This window comes from Hypomesus nipponensis, chromosome 15 (genome assembly GCF_054491055.1).
Source record: "Hypomesus nipponensis isolate SF chromosome 15, ASM5449105v1, whole genome shotgun sequence".
NCBI lineage: Eukaryota > Metazoa > Chordata > Actinopteri > Osmeriformes > Osmeridae > Hypomesus > Hypomesus nipponensis.
In genome coordinates, this window is record NC_140375.1 from 3,961,221 (window position 1) to 3,984,077 (window position 22,857).

General features: G+C 46.4%; 3 protein-coding genes across 4 annotated transcripts; all 3 read left to right on the forward strand.

Annotated features, from left to right (window-relative positions):
• The first annotated feature begins 50 nt into the window (after positions 1-50).
• prss59 (serine protease 59, putative) lies at positions 51-8,696 on the forward strand. The gene is made up of 9 exons (XM_084673436.1): positions 51-294; positions 402-583; positions 884-1,116; positions 3,381-3,516; positions 5,143-5,257; positions 6,370-6,571; positions 7,797-7,887; positions 7,961-8,163; positions 8,380-8,696. The coding sequence occupies exons 1-9, from the start codon at positions 85-87 to the stop codon at positions 8,499-8,501; spliced, it is 1,494 nt and encodes a 497-aa protein (XP_084529562.1). The 5' UTR covers positions 51-84; the 3' UTR covers positions 8,502-8,696.
• Positions 8,697-9,848: 1,152 nt separating this feature from the next.
• Positions 9,849-14,733, forward strand: serpine2 (serpin peptidase inhibitor, clade E (nexin, plasminogen activator inhibitor type 1), member 2). 2 transcript variants are annotated; one of them, XM_084673543.1, is made up of 9 exons: positions 9,849-10,295; positions 10,953-11,225; positions 11,410-11,637; positions 11,781-11,978; positions 12,609-12,804; positions 13,186-13,283; positions 13,637-13,723; positions 13,859-13,942; positions 14,155-14,733. In XM_084673543.1, the coding sequence occupies exons 1-9, from the start codon at positions 10,262-10,264 to the stop codon at positions 14,190-14,192; spliced, it is 1,236 nt and encodes a 411-aa protein (XP_084529669.1). In that variant the 5' UTR covers positions 9,849-10,261; the 3' UTR covers positions 14,193-14,733. The 2 variants fall into 2 exon arrangements, with proteins under 2 accessions (XP_084529669.1, XP_084529670.1); XM_084673544.1 differs by having other exon boundaries at positions 9,851-10,295; positions 10,958-11,225.
• A 60-nt stretch (positions 14,734-14,793) lies between these two features.
• Positions 14,794-22,820, forward strand: wdfy1 (WD repeat and FYVE domain containing 1). Its single transcript, XM_084673545.1, has 12 exons — positions 14,794-15,037; positions 15,861-15,928; positions 16,017-16,090; positions 16,298-16,352; positions 17,407-17,557; positions 17,646-17,758; positions 18,637-18,763; positions 19,185-19,290; positions 19,578-19,679; positions 19,792-19,922; positions 20,105-20,213; positions 20,399-22,820. The coding sequence occupies exons 1-12, from the start codon at positions 14,901-14,903 to the stop codon at positions 20,456-20,458; spliced, it is 1,233 nt and encodes a 410-aa protein (XP_084529671.1). The 5' UTR covers positions 14,794-14,900; the 3' UTR covers positions 20,459-22,820.
• Positions 22,821-22,857: the final 37 nt, after the last annotated feature.

Genomic DNA, 22,857 nt, shown 5'->3' on the forward strand with positions numbered 1-22,857 from the left:
TGGTGGTAGGCTTGTCTGGATGTTGAATTTGTCACATGATCATATTCAAAAACAAAGTCACATGCCTCTGTTCCCATTTCCAACATGGCTTTTCTACATTCTAGGCACAGTCTATCTTATGTAGTACTTATTGTCGTATTTCTTGTATGTGGAACTTGTGAGGCTAAATTGAAAGGATTTCGTAAATTTACCAATGTGCTAGATTACAATACAGATGTCGGGGTATCTGATGAACAGTGGTTTGTTCAAAAACTAGATCACTTCAACGGTGCAGACAGCCGAGAATGGAAACAAGTTAGTATCTTTCGTTATCTTTAACACAAAACAGCGCAGGTGTGTATATTTTTCAACCGTGTGCATGTGTATTACATTTTCAATGAACCACAGTATTTATCTTTCAGAGGTACTTTGTGAACGACAACTTCTACAAAGCCGGTGGTCCGGTGTTTCTGATGATTGGAGGAGAGGGTCCTGCCAACCCTGCATGGATGCAGACGGGGTCTTGGCTGACATACGCCAAGAAGTTTGGTGCTTTGTGCCTGATGCTGGAGCACCGCTTCTACGGCAAGAGTCACCCCACAGCGTATGTGTTGGTTTAGCTGGTTTAGTTCCTGAGAAGAAGCAGGAAACTGAAAGTAAACCTTAACCTTTAAAAGTTACCATTCATATAAAACCTGTTGTGTAGCCTACAACTCGTCATGTGTACTGCCTGTCAGTAGGTGGCAGTATGTTTTGTTGTGATACATAGGCCTACCCTCATCCCTAACTCAGAATATCTGCTATTAATGGAAATGTTGAGTATATTTCAAGAAGATCTCTGGACTCTCACTTTGGCATTTATAAAGTCTGTCTTGTCTGAGTAACCCGTTGCCTCCCTGCTCAGAGACCTGAGCACTGAGAACCTGCGCTTACTCAGTAGCCGCCAGGCCCTGGCCGACCTCGCTCACTTCCGCACCGTCATGGCCGCCGGGCGGGGGCTGGACAACAGGAAGTGGGTGGCGTTCGGGGGCTCGTACCCGGGATCGCTGGCCGCCTGGTTCAGACTGAAGTACCCTCACCTGGTTCATGCTGCTGTTGCTACCAGTGCACCTGTCCACGCCACAGTCAACTTCCCAGGTAATGCACTGGTACAGTACAATACTATACAGTATAGTATTACAGTCATTATGTACAGTAAGCAGGACATGGTATACATCACACAGGTGGCATGTGACAGCACATTGTTTGTGTGACTGTTATTTTACTTCTACGATATATTCTCTGCTTTGACTCCCAGTGTTGCCATAGTTCCACATAGAATGTGAATTCATTCATTTATGTCTCTGATATTTCTTTTCATTTTCCATTCCTTCGGTAAAAGCACAGAACTGAGCCCTCCAAATTAACCGACCCCCGTTTATGCACTCCCTCAAACCCTCAGTTGAACTTCAGGGATATCCATCTATCCAGTTAGGAAGCATAACTGATTGTGAATCAGTGTCACCTGTTTTGGGGCAAATGAAAGTGACCCAGGTGCACTGGACAGCCAACCGCAAAAAGGGAGTGGTTTTGCAGCTGGTGGGCACAGACAATTTCTCTCTCCTTATCCTTCCTGACTGAGTCTCCACTAGTTGTTTGTCCTTGTCACTACTGGTAGCATGAGGCGGCACCTGCAGCCGTCCCAGGTGGTACAGGTACTCCAGCTCCTCCAGGATAGCACACCCATACGTGCCGTCAGACGCAGGTTTTGCTGTGTCTCCCAGTACAGTCTCACGAGCATGGAGGAGATGCCAAGAGGCTGTTCCTCGAGGAGAGCTGGACAGGGCTGTGGAAGGAGAGCTGGACAGGGCTGTGGAAGGAGAGCTGGACAGGGCTGTGGAAGGAGAGCTGGACAGGGCTGTGGAAGGAGAGCAGGACAGGGCTGTGGAAGGAGAGCAGGACAGGGCTGTAGAAGGAGAGCTGGACAGGGCTGTGGAAGGAGAGCTGGACAGGGCTGTGGAAGGAGAGCAGGACAGGGCTGTAGAAGGAGAGCTGGACAGGGCTGTAGAAGGAGAGCAGGACAGGGCTGTAGAAGGAGAGCTGGACAGGGCTGTGGAAGGAGAGCTGGACAGGGCTGTAGAAGGGCAGCTGGACAGGGCTATGGAAGGGCAGCTGGACAGGGCTGTGGAAGGGAGCTGGACAGGGCTGTGGAAGGGCAGCTGGACAGGGCTGTAGTAGGGCAGCTGGACAGGGCTGTAGAAGGGCAGCTGGACAGGGCTGTAGAAGGGCAGCTGGACAGGGCTGTGGAAGGAGAGCTGGACAGGGCTGTAGAAGGGCAGCTGGACAGGGCTATGGAAGGGCAGCTGGACAGGGCTGTGGAAGGGAGCTGGACAGGGCTGTGGAAGGGCAGCTGGACAGGGCTGTAGAAGGGCAGCTGGACAGGGCTGTGGAAGGAGAGCTGGACAGGGCTGTAGAAGGGCAGCTGGACAGGGCTATGGAAGGGCTGCTGGACAGGGCTGTGGAAGGGAGCTGGACAGGGCTGTGGAAGGGCAGCTGGACAGGGCTATGGAAGGGCAGCTGGACAGGGCTGTAGAAGGGCAGCTGGACAGGGCTGTAGAAGGGCAGCTGGACAGGGCTGTAGTAGGGCAGCTGGACAGGGCTGTAGAAGGGCAGCTGGACAGGGCTGTAGAAGGGCAGCTGGAAAGGGCTGTAGAAGGGGATGGACCCAGCTGCAGGTGCCGGATCAGCTCGTACGTGCGAGGAGGCACAGGAGGAGCTCTGCCAGAGCCCTACAACATGACCTCCAGGGTCTGACCAAACTGTCAGAAACAGACTGCATGAGGGTGGCATGAGGGTTAGATGTTGTCAGGAGTGCATGCAGGCTCCCGGGGGCACCTGGGGGCCACGCTGGTCACATCACGAGTTGCCGTGATGAAATTCAAACAAGTTGGAACAGCTTTGGATTGTAACTGTTGACTTTGATTTTCGGTGGGAGTTCGACTCCAGCCCTCAATCGGTTGGTTATTTTGGTTTCCATTGACAGTTGTTACATCATGTTGTTCTCAATGTATTACACAATGTACAATCAAGATTTGGTCCTTATTAATATGGTTTCTTCATCAAGACCCAGTGTGTGATTTAGGTGTTCCCTTAATTTAGTTTGAGCAGGGTGTGTTTGCCCAACCCTTCTTGATTGTATGCACCTCCCTGCCAAAGTAAATTCCTTGTTTGTGCAAACACTCATGGCGAATAAAATCCCTTCTGATTCTGATTGTCCTTCAGGATTGAAAAGTGAAATGAACTGAGCCCTAACCCATGGCTTGTTTGGTACAGTGTTTTTGCTTAGTGAATACAGTCAAGAAAAGTACACAAACAGATAATATATACCCCTATGGCCTTTATTTCCTTGTTGTTTTTCTCAGAGTATCTGGAGGTGGTAAGGCGCTCACTAGCCTCGGAAAGTCCACAGTGCCCCCTTCTGGTGAAGAAGGCATCTGACACGCTGATTGATCTTCTCAAAGACCCCCTCAACTTCCCCAACATCACCAAAGACTTCAAGTATGTCCACCATGCCCATACACAAACAATTACACGCACTGCTTACATATTGTATTCCTAAGTAACTGTGTGCACTTTCATTGTTATGACGTCCAAAAATATTTGATGTCTTGACTCATATAGTGTTGAATGATACTGTCTTTTGGATAACAGAAATAAAGAATGGTGGTTTATATACTATGTTATGTCATGGTTCAGGGCCGATAAGAGGGTTATGTTGGTAAAATGACGGAGAAAAGGCTGTCCTTGTTGTGATGGGTGTAGCTAGGGATCTGAAGGGCTAGGGTGCAGGTGGATCGTTTTAAGAGCCGATGGGTCCTGTTTCAGATTGTCTTACCTGCTCTGGTCCTTTTTGGATCAGGCCTGACATATTGGAATGTCTGACATGGCCTTTGAATGGGTGGAAAATCCGTCTGGTCCTGTCTTCTTGAGGCTCACTGGACATTTTAGTGCACCCACACTAAAGAATCACAACATCTCATTCACCGTTTTGTCTTTTTTCCTTGCCTTATTTCTCATATCTACCCTATCTAATTCTTAACAGTAAGTTGTCATTATTATCATTTGTCTTTCGGCTCTAAATGTGTGTTCTTTGTATTGTTTTTTTATATTTTTATGTATTTTTTGTGTGGGTTTGGTGGCATTAGCTTTTTTTGTTCACATGGGTTGTCATAGTTACTGCAGGGTCATTTATAACGTTAGAGGGGTGGGGCCCGATCTGTTTTACAAGTCTGTCTGCAGAATATGATGTCACACAAACACACAGACCATGGCTTTGTCTCTGCACTGTTCCGACCGCACTGGACATCTTTCATCTCAGCCACTCATGCACACGCACACGGAAGCACACTCATACACTATGTCTAGAGCTCCAACCACACTGTCTCTCCATGTCATGGTCCAGCCCAACCAGTCTCTCTCACACACACACACACACACACACAAACTGTCTTGTTTTCTAACCAAACTATACATCCATCAGGCACTTTCCCACACACACTTACGCCCAGAGAGCCAACTTGTGACCTCAGAGGTAGTGTGGAAGAATACTTAAATAGACACTTGGATATTTTTAGTGGAACAGTGGGTGATGATGAAGACATATTGTACAGCAAGAAAGACAAAAAACACACATTGTGTGTGCCAGCATACAAACAAACAAACTGGCAACCACTGTCAGGATGACCCACTTTGCCCTAACCGCTGCCCTAATCACACAAGCCCAATTCCAGCTTGTTTCAAGTTTATTTGTATTTTTTTTTAAATCTTGCTATGTCCCTCTCAGTCAAAACATCAAGCCATTATATTGACACATACATTTCCAAACTGAATTGCAAAAACACTGGTCAGCGTTGCTAGTTGTCCTTGTACAGAAGACTAAGCAAAGCCAGAGGCAACCGCACCAGCTGGGAAGAACTGTGCTTGTATTGTACATATTGAACAAACTGGCAACCAAAGGACATTTAAATCCAGTGCTTCACTCAGGGATATTTGTGAATATTATCTCATGGTCGTCGGTAACCCGCTTGTTCTCTCTCTTTCTCCCTCTCTCTTGCTTTCTCTCTCTCTCTCTCTATCTCTATCTCTCTCTCTTTCTCTCTCTCTTCCACTTCACCCCCACCCCAGTCTGTGTTCCAAGCTGCAGATCCAGTCGGACATGGACTCAGCCTACCTGCTGGAGTCACTCGCAGGAAATTTCATGGACGTGGTCCAGTACAACGAGGACAACCGAGAATTTGAGGTGAGGGAGAGACAGAGAGAGAGTGAGAGTGTGTTTGGTGAAGAGTGAAGGTGGAGAGAGGCCAGGTTGACCTTGTGGGGGGAGGGGGCATTCTGAGGTATGAAGTGGGGTGGGGACCGGGGCAGGTAGCTTATTGAATCCTTCTAAGGAGGACACAAGAGCACTGTTGTTCCCAGTGCAAGAGGCCCTGCAGTGGGGTCACCAAAGAGAGGTCTCTGGTGGTTCAAGGATTTGTTTTACACAATGCAAACTCAATCTGATATTTGCTCCATTCCCCCTACTCCCCTCATAAGACAAGATGGGTTTGGGCTTGTTATGTCCGGGTTTCTTTTTTCTTTTCTTTCTTTTTTTTTCGTCACAAAAGCAAGCCCTTTGGTCTATCTCTCTTACTCTCTCTGTTTTTTTTCCCCATTGCCCTGTAGTGGCGTGAGTCTGGTTACCAATAAGCTGGAATGAAAAATGCAACAAAGGGTCTTTGGACCGCTGACAGGCTTGGGTTTCTGCCTCTCCTCCTCTAACCCCCCCCCCCCTCCCCCACCTCCTCTCAGAGCTGAGAGCTGCTTCTAAACTGGTGGGGGGGGGGGGAGTGCACCCCCTCAGAAAGACATAAACACACACTCTTGCCTGGCCAGAGAGAGGTGGGGTGGGCCGGTCACCAGGGATTTCAGGTGATTCCAAAAGAGTGTGGATGAAGCGTAGACTGGACAGGAGGACATGTAACAGTAGCCAGACAACCAGTCTGTACGCCAGGGACAAGAGGCCGGACAAATACCCGCTCTGTGAAACAGGAAGGAAATGATAGAATGTATTTTCTGAAACAAGACACCCGAAGTTCCAATTTGCCCCTCAAATGGAATGAAAACAGATACTGCCCCATCCTGTTGTTAGTTATTAGTGTTGTATGCGTAGGCCTAGCTGGACTAAATCACTGCTCAGTATTATCAACTCTCTGCCCATCTTGATGTGTGGGACAGCAGTAGGCCTTTAGTACCAAACACTTCAGTATATTGTCCTAATGGACGCATTCTCATGTAAACAAACACCCTTTTTCTTCGTTTGGACAAGCTCACGTTGGCGTCTGCCTAGCACCGGTGTCACTGTTTCCTTGGCAGGGTGTGGTGGGCACCAACATCACCATCAAGGTGCTGTGTGGCGTGATGGCGGACGCCTCGCTGGGTGAACCCTACGCCAGGTACGCCGCTGTGGCCCGGCTCCTCATGGACACCTTCTCCATGAAGTGCCTCGACGCCAGCTACGCCAACAACCTGAGGGACATGAGCAACACCTCCTGGAGCGGACCTGCGGCCGGCGGAGGTGTGTGTGTGTGTGTGTGTGTGCGTCGTAAGGATTATTTTGTAGCAAGCGCGTTCGGGGAATACAATGAGGACTCCAGACTCTCATCCTCTCCCTCGAATAGGTTTTATTGTGAAGCTTCTTAATCAAAATAACTATCAGAAATATCCACATGCTTCTTTTGATTATAATTATACATGTAACATACCCCCCTGTCCTCTCAGACCATCCTCTCTGCCCTCCCTCCCTTCCAATCAAACCCATCCAGGTCCCCTGCTGCCCCATTTTGTCCCTCCCCACAAGTGCTACTCCAAGTGTTTTCCCCTACAAGGCCTCCAGACACATCCTAGTGAACTCGTCTGGTTTGGCTCCTTTTGACCAAAGTGTGTTTTATGGGCTAATTAACAGTGTTATTCAGCCATAAATGTGTGTATGTGTGTGTGTGTGTGTGTGTGTGTGTGTGTGTGTGTGCGTGCGTGCGTGCTGCATTTGCACATTACAAGGGTGATGCAAGGATAAGACCAGAGCTTGTTTTCCCATTGATTCTTCTAAAGAAGGAACTGTTTGAACTCCCTGAAGTGCATTTCACAAAACACAGTATTGTATCCAAACCAAGTTTTGTTTCTAAGTTTAAAATACAAATTGGTACCATTTTAGGAGCTACTATTGTAAGTTAATCTCTTCCAAACTAATACCAGTGAGAAAACAAGATGGGTTTACATGGAGCTACTTTTGGGTTGAGTTATACAGTCTTAGCTGAGAAAGAAAACGTAACATTTCAGGAATTACTGCATGTTCACTGACAAAAGCTGTTTTGTCAGTTTCCATGGTGCTCCTTTGCCTCTGGCTGCTGTTCTCTTTCCCAGATCCGCCTTCCTAAACGGAGGGGGCTTATTGGTTTAATAGGGATCACTGGGACAGGAAGTGGGCTTTTAAAGAGCCGCAGGGGTGCATCTGTGTAAACGGTCCCCTTTTTTGCCTTCCCTGGTGGATTGGGTTCCTCTCACCTTCTTTGTCCTCTCCAGGCCAAAATAAAAATATATATATTTTCCTTGGAACAACCATCTTTGTTCTCATTGTTGAAAATCACCTGTGTTGTTGCACGTTTTGTGGTCACTGGCAAACCAGCATGTTGTCTAAACACTTTTCCGTTTTGGCTAATTTAGGATTGTTTCAAACATTGTTTCCAACATTTCAAAATGTGAACAAAGTATGAAATATGATTGTGCGTGTTATTGTTACACAGGGAGACAGTGGGTGTATCAGACCTGTACTGAGTTTGGCTTCTACCAGAGCACAGATTCCCCCGACCAGCCATTTGGTGGTTTTCCACTCCCGTGAGTACAAAACGCCAAAGAGGTGTTGGTTTGGTGTGCGAGTGTGTGTCTCACACCTACACGTCCATATCAGGTACCATGTGAAACAGTGTAGCGACTACTACAACGTGAGTGCCCAGACTCTCGGAGACGCCGTGGTGCAGACCAACGAGTACTACGGAGGCTACGGCATCCACTCCTCCAGGATCGTCTTCCCCAACGGCTCCATCGACCCCTGGCACGCTCTGGGGATCACCCGCGACATCTCCGATGACCTGCCCGCCATCTTCATCAAGGGTGAGCGAACCAGAGGTGTATACTGTATTGATTTCCACGGAGGGGAGAGCTTGTAACTTAAAGTTTCACATTTTTCCGTCCGCCGACGTTGAATTCCAGTGACCTTTTCATGTCTGTGTCGCCGGTCGTTAATATAATAATGGAAACAAATAGATCTGGATTGGTGTGCATTTTACTCGTGACTTTCAAGAATGTGTCTTCCTGTGTGCGATGCAGGGACGGCCCACTGCGCCAACATGTACCCCGCCAGCAGTCAGGACCCTCCTCAACTGACCCTGGCCCGGGACCATGTCCTCATGCTTCTTCAACGTTGGCTTAGTGAAGGGCAATTACACTGACCAATCAGAGACCTTGGAAAACCGTTTTGATCACCTCTGCGTTCCATCAATGACTTTGGAGTGGAGCTAATCAATTTGCCCAAGCACTGATGACCGATTTCTCCTGAAAAAGGCACTTTAACCACTTTTAAATGAGTATGCTGTAAGAATAGCTTGTTGTCAATAAGAAATAATAAAGATTTTTCCTTACAGAAATGCAATGCAATTCCAATTTCCTTTTCGTATAATTTGCTTCAAAATAGGCAGTAATGAGTCTTTCCTCTATCTTTGTATGTTCTTTATCAGCGTCATTCTGGTGATGGACTGTAAATCATAACCCCCATGGCTCCTCAACAATTGAAAAACCAACGATATCCACACGAGCATTAAGAGACACAATGTATCTTGAAATATGGTCATCCACAAGGGAACGTGCAAACAATGAAAAGCACATCTTGCTTCCCTGCCCCATCTCAGCCCAGGTCGATAGTTAAGGGATTGGATTTAGTGGTTGGAACTCTTGTGGTTCCAAATATCCTCTACAGGCCATGATCCCTACACAGCTGTGTGCTTGTTTTGATTCTCTTCACACACAAACACACACACACACTGTATTTGCCCTTTACCGTGTTTATTTTCACAAGTATTGCCTCTCGGCATCCCAGCTGGACTAGCAAGACCCCCCTCCAAGCCTTAACAACAAACCCCCACCTAATCCCCCCCCCCCCCCCCCACAGCAACACCAGGAGAGGGGTGGAAACCGAACAGCCTAACATCTGAAGAATCTGCCAGGGTACTAAGACTTGGCACAGGACAGCGTTCATGAAAGAAGAGGTCTGACAGCTTGAGTCTTTTCTCTGGCAAGCAGGAATTTATTTCAGGACAGCATGTCTTCCCTGTCTGCTTTAATAAGCACATATGCTCCCCTTCACACATGATTACATGAACACTCTTACTTAATCTCCTGTAACTCAAACCCCTGTATATCTACTCCTAAGTAATCCTCTCTGGAGCATGAGAGTAGGATGTAATCGAGCCTCATCCCTTCACATTGACGTGTGTGTGTGTGTGTGTGGGGGGGGGGGGGGGGGAGAAGAAGACAGAGACCACATAGATGAACGCAGGTGGTCCTTTTGTCCAACGTTTCAGTCATATAAGGGGCCCGTCAAGGGGTAACAGGTGGGCTTGACCTTGTGTCCATAGCAGCAGTGTCGTTTTTTACGCATCACAAGCGGTTGGCATTGTGTATTGCGTCATTTAATTTCCTTTACTCTTCTGCGACTACACGTCAACACACTACTGCTTAATTTTCTACGTCTTTAAAATGTTTGTTGGAACACGTATTCACAGTTGAAAAACTTCGGTGGTCTTAGACTGTAGTCAGACAGGTCATAGAGCAAAAATAGACAGGGTCACTCGAGTCTAGTACTTTGAAAAAATAAGTCAGCTCCAATGCTCATAAATGTAGCGTAACATGTTTCAAAGAACTGCCTCTTCCTGTTGACATAAACAGCTTGCAAGTTGCAACTTGGAGTGCCTCCACGTTTGTCATATTTCAACTCAGTGGCAAATTGAGCTTGAGTTATACGAGAGGGCGGAGTTCAACTAACAAAACCCCTCCGTTCAATAACATTGGAGTCAGTATAGCCTACCTGGAACTTTCATAAGGAAACACAACCGCTTCGACGGAATTTCGTGCTTTTCATTGGATACAATCTATGCATACATTGCACATAAGGACAAGAGTGTTTATTTTATTTGTCGACTGACGCTTCCGCTGAATGCTGAACGATATTCTTCATCCAAATCATTTAGGTAAGAACATAACAGAAACCTACTATTTACACGTTTAACGGTAAAATGGATTTAAAGTGAGTAAGCTTGAGTGGTAAGCAGTTGCTACATTGTATCATGCGTACCAGTTACCTTGTCTGCCAACTAGTTAAATGGGATCCATTCATTAGTTCACAAGTATAACTGGAACCCTCCACATGTGGATGGCTTACATTTAGTTAAACTTCTTCAAATATGAACATTGGACACACTGACACACACTGAGGTAGACTGCTATCTGTTATATTTCAATCGCTGTGAGTTAGAACTGCATGTCAGGACTTAACTTATATAGCCTTATGAAGGCAGTGGTCTGTCATCACCCGCAAATTCCTCTACAGCAGAACAGTGTGACAGAAAAGAAAAGGAGAAGCAAAACTATAAACATAAAAAATCCACAAATGGCCCAAAACAAATAACCACGCACACACATTCTTACTTGAGTTCTTGAGTTTCTGTTAGGGGCTGCTAGGTGTTCTGGAATTGTCATGGGTATTTAGCGCCATTACTTGTCAGGCAGTGTTGAAACCTCAAGGTGCAAACACTTAACAGCTCCACTTCTCTCTTTTTTTTATTTATATCTTCCTATTTTTCTTTTGTCTTCTCTCTCCCTCTTTCTTTTCCTCTCATGTATGCCAGTACAGTCAGAGATGGGACGCCTCTCCATTGTGTGTCTATGTGTGCTGTTGGCCCTGTGTGGCCACCCGGGGGCGCTCTCCCTGGCCCCCTCTTATGGCGAGCGGGGCTCAGACCTGGGTCTCCAGGTGTTCCAGCAGGTGGTACGTTCTAGACCCCAGGAGAATGTGGTGATGTCCCCCCATGGTGTGGCCTCCGTCCTAGGCATGCTAATGCCGGGAGCACATGCAGAGACTAGGAGACAGCTTCTCACTGCACTCCGCTACAAGAAGAACGGTATGAACAATTTGGATATGCTAGAACTTATACGTTTCCCACTCAATTTTTCAAAAGGCTAACATCATTCATATGACTACCATGTCACTCTGAATGCAGCTTTACAAGAATGTCCATCCCGAATGATTCAAGGTTCATTTTGGAACCAGGGTTTCTGTTCCCCTGATTGTTTCTCTTCCTCCAGGCCCTTACAAAATGTTGAAGAAACTCCACAAGACTCTGACATCCAAAGCCAACCAGGACATTGTGACCATCGCCAACGCCATGTTCACCCAGGAAGGATTCCCCATGATGGTGGACTTTGTAAAAACCAACCAGGAAAACTTCCAGTGTGAGGCTAGGAGCGTGGATTTCAGCAACACAGAGAGGGCCGCCAATATCATCAATGACTGGGTCAATAACCGTACCAAAGGTTTGAGATATCCAATTGCTTGGTGACTGTTCTGATCAATGAAAGCAGGATGATTATGTGAGGGATGCTGTTGGATCAGTGTATCTGTATTGTCATCATGCATGATCTCTTACTTGGTTGTTTTGTTTGTATGTTTCATACAGGCCTAATCACGAGCCTGTTGAAGCCAGACATGTTGGACGGAGCCCTGACACGTCTGGTAGCAGTCAACTCCATTTACTTCAAGGGCCTGTGGAAGTCTCGCTTCCAGCCTGAGAACACCAAGATGAGGACCTTCAATGGAGGCAACGGGAATACTTACAAGGTTCCCATGATGTCCCAGCTGTCTGTTTTCAATATAGGTGAGTTTCCAGGGGTCTTCTGTCATGGATTTTCATCTAAGATACTTTGAAGTTCAAGATTAGGCTGCACAATTATTTAAGTACCAGGGTCTATATTTAACTCTTCAATTTCTGGCTTCTCTAAAATCAATAAATCTTATATAAAAAGTAATTTTTTAAATCTTTAAAACCTCTCTAACAGAAATGCCATCCTCAAGTGATTTACAGAGAAATCCATACAGCCAACTTTTATTTACTTTAAATTTAATAAACAGAGTTTATTATTTATTAGTTTCCATTGCCATTTGTTTTAGGCGTATGCCATCTTTATATTTGATGGCTACATGTTGCACTCTGATTTGATTCTTCTGGGAATTGAATGTATTTAAGTCTTGAGTTTACGACAGTTCTCTGTGGTATCACTGTTGTTTGGGTGCCACAGTCAGTTATTGGCAGGGCATGAATACTGGTCATCCAGGTTGTAAAAAAAGCCATGCAACAAGGAGGTTGGAGAATAGCAAGTCACTGTGGAGTAGTTGCATTTACTTGCATGACAAAAGTGTTGTTTTGTTTAAACACAATCTAACGAGCTTTAAGTCTGAACTTTACCAGTGACCCCCTGAACTTTGGTCTGACCCTCTTCTCTGATAGGTCTAGCCAGCACCCCCCAGGGCCTGAAGTACATGGTTATTGAGCTGCCGTATCACGGCAACAGCTTGAGCATGTTGATAGTCTTGCCCTCCGAGGATGTGCTCCTCGCAGATGTGGTTCCACACATCAGCACAGCCACTGTACAGAGCTGGACCAAACTGCTGCACCTGGGGAAGATCCGCCTTATGCTTCCCAAGTAGGACTCACATACGCACATACACACATTCATGTTTGAGCACAAAACATTTACACAAGTAAACAAACACACACTCACTGCTGTGTCATAAATGCCCTGTAATTGCCTCGTGATGTACAGTATACGTAGACTCAGGATAAAACAGTGAGTCACTGAAATCTTTTCTGTTTAACTTTCAATAGTTTAACATTACGCAATCTGAAAAACTTCTTGCATAAGAGAGTACTGGTGGAATATGACACTGTCAAATTACCTCATATATTTCCACATCCTCTTTGAACTAATTGTACCCCCATGTAAATGTTGTCTCCACATAATATTAGTACTTCAAATCTAAATGAAAGAGCATTTAAAATCAATGTTAACTTACTATTTGTGTAGGTTTACTGCAGAAGCAGAGGTGGACCTTGGAGCTCCCCTTTCGGCACTGGGGATAACAGACATCTTTGATGAGGGCAAAGCAGACTTCAGACACCTGAGTAAGTAATGTTGGAGTCGTAGAAGCCGCATCACTCACATCACATGCAACGGATTTGCATCAGTCTGAGTCAGGGTGTCGATGAAACTGTGACTGGAGCCAATGTGAAATTCCTTTTCACTGCTTACTGTGATTAGGGCTTCAAATAGCCATGAGTCATGTCTAGTTCTGCTCTGTGAAGTGGTGAATCATTTTCTGGTCATTTCCTGCCCTCTAAAAAAACTCCCATGCCCGTACCCTGATTGAGTCAACAGATTGAATGGTCCTACATTTTCATGGTTGTCTTGGTATGTGTCATTTACCGATGGAAATTTACACCACATATGATGATTGGACACAAAACCTCTCGTTCAGGTTCTGAAGCCGTGTATGTATCAAAGGCTCTCCAGAAAGCCAAAATCGAGGTCAATGAGGATGGAACAAAAGCAGCCGCTGCCACTGGTGGGTAATGTGTGACTGTTTAGTGAAATGTGTATTTTAGAATGGCAGTTGTGTGTCTTTGTACCGTTTTATCAGCTCTGGAGTTTTACTACATGCTATATGTTTTACTTTTGGATTTCCTCCTTCTCCCTGTAGCGGCCATATTGCTCGCCAGGTCGTCTCCGCCTTGGGTTGTTGTGGACAGACCTTTTCTCTTCCTCACCAGACACAACCCAACAGGTATGCTCAAACTCCAGCCTGGCTAGCCTCTCACTCTGCTCTGCTGACCCTAATGTTTCCTAAAGAGAGAGACTTCTCAGCTCGTGTAGGTATATGAAACATGTGCACAGGCTTTGGAATTCTTTACACTTTGTAACTTGTAAGTTTTGTAACTTTGTAGCATTGTTTAGCAAGTGTGCCGTAAAACTGACCCTCACTTCCTTCTATTTCAGGTACTATTCTCTTCATGGGTCAGATCAACCAGCCTTGAGCTTGCTTGAAGACATGACCCTCACTCGAGTGTACTTTCTCAGCTTCACAATAACAAGCATATATATACAGGAGAGTCTGACTTAAGACTTTCTTACTTGCGCAGTTGAACGAGAGTTCAACACCTTTTCATACATGCTTTTACACATCTTTGAGACCACACACACACCTTTTTTTGCCTGAAAACTTGTGGACATATATTCAAATAATTATTTGTTGTACTAAGACATTTACATTTGTGTTTTATATTGCCTTTGTTCTTTTAGGAATGTGTTTTATAACAAGACCAGGAATGTCATATGTGTATATTATATGGAGTACATTTGAGTTAAAATGAATATTGGTCCTCTATACATTTTGTGTTAGACAACACTCCAAGTCTAAACTTACACTGTTGTTCAACAGTTCCTTTTCACAATGCCTTAAAAAGTATGAAGCAGCCGAGTTATGAATATTAGTTGGTTTACAAAATTGTTTGTATCACATACTGCTCAATACGAATAAAATACAAATGTAAAACGTGGGTTTGCCACCACTTTCAATGGGAGAGACATTTGAATGGATTTTAACCTTACAAATAAAAATATTTTAGACATTACGGTAATCCTTGACAGCGCCTCTGGGCTCTAGCTGGCTAAAAACTGTCAGCTGAGTTTTCCTTGCAAGTGTACAGGGAAAAAAACACAGCTCAACGAAAACACGTCAAGCCATGGCAGCGGAGATCCATTCAAGGCCCCAAACATCAAGACCAGTTCTTCTTAACAAAATCGAGGGACACTCAGATGCTGTCAATGCTGCTGTTTTGATTCCAAAAGAGGACGGAGTCATTACGGTTAGCGAGGACAGGTAAGCAGGCTGGTAGCACTGTCTGTGTTGTTGCACGCCATCTAGCTAGCTGGCTAGCAGCTAGTAGCTGTTTTGGCCGAATTTCTAACATTCCATGGAAATGTAATCGACAGGTCTAAAGTGATCTTTACCTTATTCGTAAACAATAATACATAATTCCCGTTTCCTAGCATAATAGGCTTAGCTAACGCTACCAACGCAATCAATAATAAACAACATTAGTTACTGGTAAATCTCAGAACAGAAGGCTTGAATCCTGTCTGTGTCAGGTACTGTAGACTAGCTATCCAGCTAACAATAAGGAGTTCCCAAGTGAGTGGCAAAACACAGACTGGAATCAGCTCACAAGAATTAGTGTCCTCAGGGCAATGTATGCGAGTGCACGTCTACAGTAGCTGCCATTTCTGCATGCCAGACAGTTGTACATATTAAAGGATGTGAATCGAGGTAATACTCTAATATCAGACAGTCAAGTAAGGAAAGTAAGGAAACGTCATTACTAATTTGAGGAAGCTCCTTCAGTGTAGGAAGGAAGGACCTAGCCTACGACTTGACGAAAAAATCTACTTTAGGGCTCATGCTTCTTTCACCCAATAACTGTTAAGGTTGTTAATGAACCAGGCTCAATACATGTAGTATCCTGACGGAATAACCAGGCACAATAAATGTGAATAATTATATTTATTATGTCATGATAACTAAATGGTACGACTATGTGGACAGTTCCTGACTCGTCCATTAGCCTATCCATATCATTCTATTGTCACCTCAGTCGTTACTAAGGCATGTTGAAGTATGAATATGTCATTTCCTGTTTCACTAGAACAATCCGGGTATGGCTCAAGAGAGACAGTGGCCAGTATTGGCCCAGCATTTATCACACCGTCTCCTGTAAGTATAACATTTAGCTGAAGTAGCTTGTTTTGAAAAAGTGGATTTGAAAGTTGTTTTTATGTGTATGTGTGTGTGCCTGTACTAGCGCCATGCTCCTGCATGTCCTACCACCACGACAGCAGACGCATCTTTGTCGGCCAGGACAACGGTGCTATTGTGGTGAGTGTAACATGAGCTTGCAATGAAAATACATCCGTATTAGAAGATATCTTTGAGAAAGCCAAAGGCTAAATCTGAAGACTTGTAACACGGGTTGTCACTGACCCCATTTTTGTTCAGTTGTGAATGACAAACAACATGTCTACATGTAATGGGCAATGCAGAACATCCAGAATGAACTGGCTGTTGTTTTGGTTCTATTTGCAGGAATTTCTCATCTCGGAAGACTTCAACAAGATGAACCTTGTCAAGACATATCCAGGTGAGATCGGAGGGCCTTTCCTGCCCTTCTGTAGCCAAGGGTAGTTGTGACGAAGTCAAAATGTGTTGAGTGATGTCATTGTGGTGTGGTACGCGTGTTGGTGGAGACGTCATGTTTTGAGAGGTCCCACCCAGTCCCGTGAGAAATCGTGTGGTTAACTCCCAGCACGGCACTGGCAAGCATTGCTCTTCTCTGTACAGGAGGCAGAGGCTGATGTCACTGAAGCACCAGAACCGACACACTCACAAAGAAAACCTCATCCAAGATTAGGCAAATCCCCCGCTAGATGACATGCTCCCTCAAATTGGCATATTAGGTGATTCTGACCCTCCCCCCCCCCCCCCACCACCACCACCACCACCACTACTGTGACTAACGCTCTAGACACTCAGCCTGGTCTCTTCTCTCATCAGTGGAAAATTCTGCTTTGGAAGACATTACAGCCAGAAAACCAGATATCCCTCTAGAAGTTTCCATTTGCTTTGGGAGGATATGTGCTCCAACTCTTCTCCTCCAACTAAATGAATCCAAAATGGCTCCAAGTGATTCATCGTATTTTTTATGCTGAGACTTGAAGAGTGAGGTTGAGTGATGAATTAAGAGGGTGAACCTCTCTAGGGACAGAATCCTTGACCTAGATGAAGCCTTCTTCTTCTATTAGAAACTGCAAGTGACAGCTCTGATCTAAGATGGATTTGAGAGACCGCAGATAGAGTGCAGCTAGTTTGGTTTGTTATATGTTTTTGTTGATTTTATGTAAAGCACTTTGAGCTGCGATTCTTGAATGAAAAGTGCTATATAAATAAAGTCTGACTTACTTACTTCTGTAGAACTAGGAAAAAATCTTCAATGTTCAATCTCCTTTAGATGGCAAATGAAGCCTTCTTCTAAATCTTGAGGACTTCCCTTTGAATCTCGATTCAATGGAAGAAAATAAGGATTTAGCAATTCTGTATGTTTCTGAATATTTGCCTTATCCGTACCCAAATATTTTGTGTTTTTTCTCTCTCTCTCTGCGTGTGCGTGCGCATGTGTGTGTGTGTGTGTGGTGCAGCCCACCAGAATCGCGTGTCAGCCTTGGTGTTTTCTCTGGAGAGTGAGTGGGTGGTGAGCACCGGACACGACAAGAGCGTCAGCTGGATGTGCACCCAGAGCGGCACCATGCTGGGACGACACTACTTCGGCTCCTGGGCCTCCTGCCTGCAGTATCCTTCCATGTGTGTGAGTGTGTGTGTTTCCTCCATCATTTCTTTGTTCTTCCTCCTCCAGCCTTTCCTTGACCTCCATGTCCAGGTATGACAACGCCACGCAGCATGCCTTCGTGGGGGATTACTCAGGGCAGATCACCCTTCTGAAACTGGACAGACAGTCCTACTCTACCATCACCACACTGAAAGGCCATGAAGGTAACACCGCGCACACACACACACAGTAGAGGATATGATTGTCAGATTGTCACTAAAGCAAGAAATGTTCGTTTTGGATGAGAGTATCCTCTACGATCCACTCACAGCAGATACTGAGAAGGGAAACCCCACAGCTTAATGTTATTCAGCTGATCCGTTCTGAAAGGGTAACACTCAGTACAGTCTCTATTATACGGCCAACTGCGGTGTGCCGTCCTGCTACCATCGTGTCAGACGGTGTGAGACGCACAGCTTGCACTGTGTGCTGCTGTGGTTCTCCTTCCATCACAAGGTTTGCTTGTGATGTGCCGCTAGTTTCCCCATGACTCGACGCAAAACCTCCATCCATCACATGACCCTCCATCTATCACATGACCCTCCATCCATCACATGACCCTCCATCCATTACATGACCCTCCATCCATCACATGACCCTCCATCTATCACATGACCCTCCATCTATCACATGACCCTCCATCCATCACATGACCCTCCATCCATCACATGACCCTCCATCCATCACATGACCCTCCATCCATCACATGACCCTCCATCTATCACATGACCCTCCATCTATCACATGACCCTCCATCCATCACATGACCCTCCATCCATCACATGACCCTCCATCCATTACATGACCCTCCATCCATCACATGACCCTCCATCTATCACATGACCCTCCATCTATCACATGACCCTCCATCCATCACATGACCCTCCATCCATCACATGACCCTCCATCCATCACATGACCCCATCCCTCACTCTTTATCTCGCACTTCTCCTCTCTTTCACCTCTCTGTCTCACTCCCATTTCACTCCTCACTCTCTCACGTTACTCTCTGTGTGTGTGTGTGTGTGTGTGTGTGTGGCAGGTTCTATAGGAGCTCTGTGGTGGGATCCTGTCCAGAGTTTGCTGTTTTCCGGGGCGTCAGACCACAGTGTCATCATGTGGGACATCGGCGGGCGCAAGGGGCGCACACTACTACTGCTAGGACACCAGTAAGTCCGCTGGCTTTGTGTGTGGGTGGGTGAGTTGTCTACACAAAGACAAAAGGTCGAGCATGAGAGGGAAATAAATCCAGTTTTATTAGCAGCCTTTGGAACGGCAAACAATCTTCCAAAGTTATCAGTGCTCACCCTCCTTCTGTATGTTCCACACCCTTGTCGCTCTCCCGACCTCCTTCCTCCTACGTTTGTCTCCGCGGCAAGGCTTCTGCTCTCTGCCAGCCGTCGACGCTAGCACAATCAATACCAAGCATTACCAATATGCTCAGCATACTTCAGCGAGCTCTTCCCCTTCCCACGTGTCGACCCACGTGACGTGTGCCTCCTCCCTCTGAGCCCCCCTTCCCGGCACGCGTCACGCTCCCCTCCCATGACCGCGGCCACGTCCCAACGCGGTGTCCCTCTCCGTCCGCAGCGAGCGCGTGCAGGCGGTGCGTTACCTGCAGGTCACCCGGCAGCTGCTGTCCTGCTCGACCGACGGAGGCATCACCGTGTGGAACATGGACACGCACCGAGACGAGGTAAGCCCCCGCCCGCCCGCCGCCGCGCACCACGCCGCCCTCTCTCGACGGCCGACGGGCTGGCGCCCCGACGCCATCTGGAAATCGAGGTTCCAAAGTGGCCGCACCCTGACGAGGGAGGACGTGACGAGTGGCGAGAGCTGGGAAGGTGTCGCCCGGGGTCCCCGTGTGGTGGACCTGGGTTACGTGGCGTGCGCCGCTCGCTGCTGCCCTCTGGTGTTGGACTGGTGGGCCGGAATTTTGCGAGCGATTTTGAACACACTGCTTTGCATTCTTTCCCCTCCCAGGCTCCTCAGTGGCTGGAGAGTGACTCGTGTCAGAAATGCGAGCAGCCTTTCTTCTGGAACATCAAACAGATGTGGGACAGTAAGACCATGGGGCTTCGGCAGGTACGGACAGCTGGGATCTGTAGTCTTACTGCGATGGCTAGAAATGCAATGGTTCCCTCTGAGGTTGACACGGAACCTGAAGCGTGTGCGTGCGTCTGTGTGTTGTGTGCAGCACCACTGCAGGAAATGCGGCAAGGCGGTGTGTGGGAAGTGTAGCAGAAAGCGCTCCACCTACCCCGTCATGGGCTTTGAGTTCCAGGTGCGGGTGTGTGACGCCTGCTTCGACACCATCAAGGAGGAAGAGTGAGTAGTTAGACAGGAAGTTCCCTCCGTGTTCTGGTGTCCTTGCCATGGCTCCACCGGTGCGTCGCTGCCTTAACGCTCCTGGCATCCGTTCCACTCGATCCGGCGGAAGGAACGCTTGTTCTCATGACGTGCTTCCTTGTGCGTGTGTGTGTTTGTGTGTGTGTGTGTGTGTCTTCTAGTCGGACAGCCCTGGCTACCTTCCACGAGGGCAAGCACAACATCTCCCACATGGACATGGACCCTTCCCGAGGCCTGATGGTGACCTGTGGTAGTGACCGCATCGTCAAGGTCACGCTCCTTACTGGTTAAACATCACACACACACAACACCACCACACACAAATTCTGCATGATGAATGTGGGTCTGTGTTATGGTCGGCATCCTTTGTCCGGGTAACTTAATGACGGCAAAGTGTTTCCCACTTCCGTGTTGTTAGACTTAGTTTGTTTTTCGGTTGGTTTCTTTTTCTACAGATCTGGGATATGACACAGGTGGTTGGCTGCAGCTTAGCAACGGGTTTCACTCCTCGCTGACTGGCCCCTGCCCCCTGTTGGTCCCAAGACTCCGCCCCCTCATTCAAACCAGAGAACTGCAGTCGCCATGGAAACTATCCTCTCATCTGTCCGACTCCTCCCCTTCTGCTTGTGCTCTTTTAACCCGATCTGGACGTATGGAAGAAGTAGTGTGTGTGTGTGTGTGTGTGTGTGTGCATTGAATTTCAATGATGTGTGTGTACGTGCGCCTGCATGTGTGATTTAAATGGGTCTCAGTTCTGATTTGCAGCGTGTATTTGGCTGAACTTATTCTAAGCACAACGTGAGTTTGCGAGCGGCTGGTTGTATGTACGAACACGTATGACTAAGTTTGTTGTACAGTACTGATTGGGAAGATTGATATTGATAGTTGCTTTGTTTGGCTTGTGTTTGGTTCTTTCAACATAGTTGGTCAGCCCTTCTTTCTCCTGCACTGCAACGTGGGAATGGTAATGCGACCCGAATCCACCATTCCCCTCAAAACCATTCCTCTCAGCAGCATCCATCTTTTAGCATTCAGTAAACACTAGCTGGACGTAGTCTTTCCTGGCCACTGTAACGTAGCGACACGACGTCCGTATGCCCTCGTGTGTGTGTGTGTCACGCACACTGCTTGGTGTGGTCCCCTCGTATACGTCTCCCACTGAGGGAGAGAGCGCTCGCACTCGCTCTGCGCTCCCTCGCCCGTTCTCGTTCTCTCTTTCACTAGTCGGCCTTAAAATCTTGTGTTCGTCTCGGGAGGCAAACGCAGAAGACTCTTGTCAGAGGGCGGAGCCAGATGTGTCCGCCATCGGCCCACGCTGTTTAGGTTTTTTTTTTTTTTTTTTACTGTCAACTAGTCCACTCTCACCCCGCGTCTGTACGACAGCATGTGTAGAACGGATAGGGCCACACTGCTGCCTATTGTGACAAGTTTTATGAGTATCCTGTAAAAGCATTCAGGTTTGCTCAAGAGGGTTTTCTTCCTTAGACAGGCACTTGGTCATTGAGGTGGTATGTTCAATTGTAAATGTAGCACTAAACATTGTCATACTCTGTATTTCTGGTGAAGTCATTGTTTGCTTTGGAACATGAGGCTGTGTGTGTGTGTGTGGTTTTTTTTCTCCTCTGGGGCCTTAAGATCTTAAGCCTTCTAGATGTTTCTAAACGCTCAACTCACGACTGTTCAAGCACACACTCACTCCAGTCTCTAACTGATTTTTTGGGCGTCGTCGGTGGGGTGGTCATTTCTCGACCTTCTTTTTTTAAAGGTTGACTCATTAATCTTAGTGCTCTACCGTTCCCATCTCTCCGTCCTCCTCTCTCCCTGTTATGGCTTCCGGAAGGCTCTCACCTGCACTGAATGCACATTTGGTGTTTTGTTTTCCAGGACACATTTTAACACCATTTTGATTTGGTTTCCTTTAAGGTATAGGCGTCTTTAAGGGTGTCGATGTTGGTTAACGTATGATAGGATAGACTCACACTTGTTCAAGGTAAAAACAAAAAAAGAGTTCAGTTTAGAGAACTTGAACTGAAATTCCTGATAGTAGTCACATTCCAGTTTGGGTCGTGTAGTGTGCGTTTATATTTGTAGGGATTTGTAATTATGACGTTTGTGTTCATGGTATCTGTTGATTTATACTGCGTGTTGGTCTGGTGTAGGACAGGGGCAGGATGGTCACATTGAAAGCAGTGTACTGGCACCACCCCGCCCGCCCGCCACCCCCACACACCACCTCACACAACACACGTCACCACCCCCACACACCACAACACACACCACCATCAAGGATTTTCAGGGTTCTTGGCCATGCTTTGCTACAGAACAATCAGGAGCTCAGTTGTTTGTTAGTTTTTTTATGATCATCTTATCCCAAGTTCCAGTTCTCTTTGATCACAAACTGTGGGTTTACGCTATGAGGAGGAGCCATTAACCAAAAGAGGTCTGTGTAGTTTCCCTTGCTGAAACCTCCAATTGAGTTGAATAATCTGTTTATCTGGAATTAAGTAGGTAACTCAAACAGGCTTGTCTCCCTTGAAGAATTTATACCTTATTCCGTCCATGTCAGCTTAGATTTTTAGGTCACATACATTTTGGTTAGTTTTTTGTTTTGTTTTTAGAAGCCAACAAAGATGTTTTGTAACTATACTTTGGGGATGTCTCATATAGACACCACACACCATGTGAGTTTGTAGCTTTGTTTCCCTCGTTTTCATCATGTCATATCTCCCTGTAAAAGAATCTGTCCACAATGTTGTATATCTCTAATAATTGTATTTTTAAACTGAACCCTTGTTGATAATACAATACTGACTTTAGCCTCCCTGTGGCTCATGTCAGCTTACAGGGAGGAATAAAATAAAAGCTTAATAAAGATAATATGGCCTGTTTTGTTTTTTTCTTTCAATTTGTTATC